Source organism: Lygodium microphyllum, chromosome 2, assembly GCF_053477565.2.
Source record: "Lygodium microphyllum isolate KBCC chromosome 2, Lygodium_microphyllum_v1.1.10, whole genome shotgun sequence".
In the NCBI taxonomy this organism is placed as follows: Eukaryota; Viridiplantae; Streptophyta; class Polypodiopsida; order Schizaeales; family Lygodiaceae; genus Lygodium; species Lygodium microphyllum.
This window is the reverse complement of record NC_141136.1, coordinates 50,832,914-50,839,135: the sequence shown is the minus strand read 5'-3', so window position 1 is coordinate 50,839,135 and position 6,222 is coordinate 50,832,914. Positions and strand designations below refer to the sequence as shown.

General features: G+C 40.4%; 1 protein-coding gene across 1 annotated transcript; it reads right to left on the bottom strand.

Annotated features, from left to right (window-relative positions):
- Positions 1-4,700: 4,700 nt before the first annotated feature.
- On the bottom strand, positions 4,701-5,069 carry LOC148039719 (phytolongin Phyl2.2-like). The gene has a single exon (XM_087662224.1). The coding sequence runs from the start codon at positions 5,067-5,069 to the stop codon at positions 4,701-4,703; it is 369 nt and encodes a 122-aa protein (XP_087518350.1).
- Positions 5,070-6,222: the final 1,153 nt, after the last annotated feature.

Sequence of the window (6,222 nt, the reverse complement as noted above, 5' to 3'; positions counted from 1 at the left end):
TGAATTGATTCTCTTTGATGATAATTATTCAACTTTCATGGAACATTAATTTAATTAGTCTCCCATTGCTTCATTTTTAGCATGCAACCATCACACTATTTATGCAAGTGTTTTATTTCAACTCCAGCTATGAACTTATATTATCCCATTATCTTATGCCTTCAATGCTCCATGATAAAAATTCTCATAAAGTATTCATTTGTAATGTGATGTCATGCTTCTATCCACATCAACACTATTGGAATATTATTAACCTTTCTATATAATTATCAAGAGATGTACACAATAGGAAGATGTTTCATATTAAATAGTTAAATAAACAAGTAATTAATATGCCTTAGGTAGAGTTTCAACCATTTATGTTTGAACCATGTGCGATATTTAATAAGTAGTTGTAGGGTATCAAGATAGGATACAATCAAATTGTAATCAAATAAAGTGTCCATGTATTTGACCATAGTCAAATTATTGCTTCAAATAAACCATTTGAAATTGGAAAGATATACATCTTTTGTTACCTTTTTGCACATGCCCCACACATTGGACATGTCTTTACCAAGTTGACTCTATAACCCTACATTGGATGAAGATTTCTTTATGCACTTAAATATTATTAGGCTATGTCTCTTTAAATTGATTCAATGGGCCATACTAGGTGCTTTAGTTGCATAGTGACACTACATGTTAGAGGCTTTAGACTCTACTATATGCACTCTAAACTAACTTAAATTGCCAAATCTGTATATAAGTCCTCCATCTTGAAACTCACATTGAGCTAGGACTTGACGGGTAAGTTGCACTTGACATTTTGATGAGAATTTTCTTTCTAAATTAGTGAGCATTTTCTCATTTGTGCTCTAAACGTCCTATAAAGAAAATTTCATCCACTCTACCTTTCTCATCTTTCTTTAGTTTGGAGCCCTTGATTACTTTTGATTGCTATGTATTCTCTCTCCCTTTTCCATTTTATTATTGTTTTCTCTATGTCTCTTCTAACTCTACATACTAGCTTGATTTATCATGCATATTCACACACTCTCTTCCCATCCCCTTGAGAAGACACTCTTTCCAACTCTTTGTCCCCATCCCCTTGAGAAGATTTCATCGTATCACTCAAATACACACATATACCACACATGCACACACCCGCACATTGTGTATCACTCAAATAAACACATGCACACATGCACACATACACTCTCTGTGTGTGTGTGTGTGTGTGTGTGTGTGTGTGTGTGTGTGTGTGTGTGTGTGTGTGTGTGTGTGTGTGTGTGTGTGTGTGTGTGTGTGTGTGTGTGTGTGTGTGTGTGTGTGTGTGTGTGTGTGTGTGTGTGTGTGTGTGTGTGTGTGTGTGTGTGTGTGTGTGTGTGTGTGTGTGTGTGTGTGTGTGTGTGTGTGTGTGTGTGTGTGTGTGTGTGTGTGTGTGTGTGTGTGTGTGTGTGTGTGTGTGTTTGTTTGTTTTTTTGTTTGTTAAATTGGTCACCCATCCACCATTGAATAAAGTCCATCCAACCTATTGTTAGTGGTTTCTATTTACATGTTACATTTAGCCTTTTGCAACCTATTCTAACAAGACTACAATAATACTTGTTACATAAGAGCATCAAGTAAGGAAAAATTGTCTATAAGTTCAATATTTTTATTATGTTTTCGCATCACCATGGACTAATGTGTAGTCAAAATCTTCAATCAACATCATTGTTCCTTGGCAAATAGTTTATGATTTTCAATTCTATCATATCATGCCCTTTTTCTAATAAGTGTTATTGGCTTACTTAAACTAAACTAGTGCCTTCAACTTAAGCTATGAAGTGCAAGGATACTATTGTGTCATATTCAATGAGGGCTAATCTACTTAATGGTGTTTTCGTCAAGGACACAATGCAACATCTAGAAGCACTCATCTTAAGTCATTTTTAATATCATTTGTGAAGATTGGACATGGATGCATACTTGCAAGTCATGGCAAACAAGGCTTGAAGGTTTGCAAGCTTTGTCTCTAGTAAGTTGGGCACCAAGGTGGGTATGATTCATAGATCTTAGGCCTTCTCCCTACCTAAATATTTTTATTTTCGTTTCTAGGGCTTATGGTCTATGCTCCTCAAGAAAGTCCCTAAGATTAGGCGCCATTAAATGGAGCAAATCGACTTCTTAAGGGAGCAAGGAATCAAAGTTTTACTTTCTCTCAAGGAGTGCAAGATGTTCCCAACTGCTCATCTTGCTTATGGTATAATTCTCTTTTTGTAAGAAGTTGGAAATAGTTAAATGTTGATAATATGCCATGTCACACTGACATTGGTATATAAGGAGATAAGTTGTAATTTTTCACATCTTTTGACAAATCAATACATTTACAATCTTTCTCTCCCTTCTTGCTCCAAGCTTCCATGGCTTCTACATCTTTCATGTCTTTCTCTCTCCAATTCTAGTCTTTCTCTCTCCTCGTCACTCTATTTCTCTCTCTTCCTGCAATCTTTCTCTCTCCTCTGCAATCTTTCTCTCTCCTCTTTCTCTCTCCCTAGTTCTCTCTCTGACAAGTGGTATCAGAGCTTCAGTCTTTGATCCATTATTTTCTTCCATTTTCACTCCTATTTTCCTATTTCAAAACCAATTTCAGACAAAAATGTTACAAGACAGTGACTAGTGGAGTGCTGCAGGACAATTACAGTTAGCAATGACTACATCTGGAGATATTCAAGGTCAGATATGGCGGGTAAAGGCTTAAATGGCTGGACGTCATCAAATTTCATGCAAAAAAAAAATGAAGGTACACAAGTACTGGAGCAGTAGGGGAGTTTCCAAAGCATCTCTGGACCACAAGGACTACATGCAGAAGCATTAATGACAGCTTTTCTTGGGAGTTTACACCTCCAGACCACAAGGACTGCATGCAGAAGCATTAATGGCAGCTTTCATGAAGACCACACAGATGATGGCAGCCTTTCTCGGAGTCTTAAATGAAACTTGGACCAAGTTTAGAGGCTGACAGACCGGATTTGACAACTCGTTGGTCATTTTAGGCCATTTTTCGAAGACTAGAAGAAGGATCAAATCAAGGAGCTCAAGGCATCCATGTAAGGTGTAGCAAAAAGTGTTGAACTGCGGGCTTTATCCAGGCATCATCGGCATTTCTTCTTCTATGGTGCAGAAATATTCGCCTTTGGCTTCATATCCTTCCCCTTCGGCCTCTGCTTCACAGCCTTTGTGGTTGTTGTAGCCGCCTTCTTCGGCTTCTTCACCCCGGCATTTGCTACAGTTTTAGGCTTCTTCTGCACCTTCACCTTCGGCAACTTGGCCGCCACAACCTTCTTCCGCTTCTTTGCCTTCTTCATCGTTGTGCTTGCCTTTGGCTTGTTCCCTGGAAAAGTCTTCATCATCTTCTTCGCGACTTCTGACAACTTATTGTTGCTCGCCAAGGCCGTATCGAGCGATTTGACAATGGATGCCATGGATTTGGTGATGGTGTTCATCTTGGCCTGTGTATCGAGGTGCGAGACCACGGCATCAAGGCACGATGCAAGGCGCAGGTAGTTGAGCTTCTCTGTGCACTTGCGAATGGCATTCTCTGCATAGATGCGAGCATCGTCCACATTGCCCTGCTCAATGGCCTTCTTCACCTTGAGCTTCTCGCTTTTCTCATTTTTTTTGCCTTGCGGGCCTATCTCTGTAGGGTTCTGGATGTGAATTTGAAGAATGCTGATCTCGAGGAGGAAGGCATCGCCATCCCAAATCACAGGCCCCTCCATCTTCCTTGTTTGCCCCTCCATCTTCCTTGTTTTCACCTTGATTTTCTTTTCCTTGAGGAAATCTTCATCCACTTTCTGTGAATGCAAGATGATGGCACTGAGAGCTGCAGATCGTCGCTGCTCTCCTTGTTGAGGCCTCTCCCACCTGCAATTTTCCTTTCCATTATCATATTCACTGCTGCACAATTCAGACTCCCATTGAGGTTATTTCACGGTCTCAAACAATCCCTCCACAAGGCCATTCCTATATCATACCTAGCAAATCTGCATTCTACTTTATGCAATAGCAGAGGGTGAGCTGATTTCAAAAGACGTATTGCAACTACTACAATAGTTGATGTCCCAGGCTCTTGAAAAGCTGGAGGAGGAACTTGAGTAGTGGGGAGTTTGAAGAAGAAGTAGGAATGCACAATTGCTGGAATCTTGAGACTGTCCTTTATTGAAGGGGAGTTTGAAGAAGAAGCACCATGGTGCTTCACACAATTTCTGGCACACATTGCGAAGAAGAGGTATTCGAGCTGACTCCACTAGGCATTCGGTAGCATCAAAGTGCTTCTTCAGGGGCATTTTGGAGCGGGAGGCACTTCGTCTGATTCCGCCTGCTTCTGCGGTCACTAGTAGTAACTTGTGAGGCCTCTTGACCCCCACCAATAACAACATGATCAAGAAGTGGAGATATGGCAACCACATTTACAATATGCTATGCTTGCTTGCCAGACTGTGCATCCCACACGTGAATACCTGCATCCTCACCAGAACTTATGATAGTCTTATTGAGCGGACCCCAGACAACTCTATTGAAAGCTTTAGGTACATGCATTGAACCAGAACCTGAAGGCTCACGCTTCAGTGGTTCAGCCCTGAACCATCGATTCATTCCCATACTACTGTAGAGACTGCCAAAATTTTTTCGGATGGATGATAGAAAGTTTCTTAGCAGGACAAGCTAAAGCTTCAGTAGCCTTTTGGTTCACCAAACAAGGTGCATATGCCATGTAAGAGAGGGTTCACTCTGTCAGAGCCTTGTTCCTGCAGAAGCACCTTGAATGCGTCCCTGACATGCTCCAAGAACATGAATGCTTTGGTCTTGCTAAGAGCCTCATCAACAATTGCACAATAGATGAAGAGGCCTTCAATCAGGCAGATAAATATGCGGTTACAGGTCGTATAGCTGAACCTACTATGCAGGGGAGGCAAATGTTGCAAGCATTTTAAAGCTATGCCTGATGATTCGGGGTCTCCATCTGCATACTCTGCCATGATTGCATTGCCATTAGCAACAGCAGCATAAGAAACCAAATTATGCTGCAAATCTGCAGCCATGAACAGGATTCTTGTCACTACTCAGGAGGCTATAATGGCTTTCTCCTGATTAATCTTCTCTCTTACACATTCAGTATTTACCTCTTACCTGGTTAACCTTTTGAATCGTAAAAATGCAATTGCATTCAAACTGACATCCTGATTAAATATGCTGTTTGTGAATGCAATAAGACAGTTAACACTATCTGTTATCTGAGAGATGCAAGGCTTCATATCGCATCAATAGCTCAATTGTCATCTATCGACAATGCAACCAATGGCAGTTTTCCATGCTTCAGAGAAGATTTGATTGTCTCCTGGCTCACTGGAGATCCAGATTCATACATTGCATTAGCATCATCAATGATATCTGGAACTCTAGGATTGACAGTTTTGGACAGCACTAAAATTGTTCAAAAATTTTGAAGAATTTCATGGGGCTTTTCCTCCTCAACACTTCCTGAGTGTTCTTTAGCATCAGTGACCGACAACATTTGAAGGTTCTTCCCCAACATTGAAGAGATTGAACCATTTCTTGAAGGCTCATCAATGATCTATTTGAAGAATCTTGTGCCACTTGACTCCTCGTCATCAAAATTTTGCCTATGGAAGACCGATGGAGCATTCTCAAGGGTTGGATAAGAAGTACTCAAAACGCTTGGAACAGGGCCAAAACAAGGTGCAGTCCAAACAGGGACAGATTTGGAAAAGTTGCTACAGAAATTAGTAGCATCATTCTAACGACAAAGAAACAATTGGAAGTGATACTAGACATCATAAGCTTTGAGTGGAGCCATCAAACGTCTCATTTGGACACAAATTTCTCGAGCTAGAGCCTATTTGGTACCGGCAGTTCACTAGCAGTTTACTGTGGACAGTTTTGGAAATTCTTAAACAGACAGGGGTATTGCTACTCCTAAATTCAAACCAGGATTTCTACTTGATACTAGACATCCTAATCTTCGAGTCAAGCTATCATACACCATATTTGGACTTCTATTTTTCAAGGAACAACATATTTCTGCAATGGCAGTTGAGAACAATAGTTCCAGCTCTAGTGAACAACGTTGGCTTCAAACACAAGCTAATATTGACAAACTTGTAGTTTCGACTGAACAGTGTATTGCTCTTATAAAGGCATATATGGAAAAAATAGCAAGACCTGAATCAAATG

Bases quoted from the DNA above. Each gene is read 5' to 3' on its own strand.
- LOC148039719 (XM_087662224.1), bottom strand. From the start codon at position 5,069: ATGGCTGCAGATTTGCAGCATAATTTGGTTTCTTATGCTGCTGTTGCT.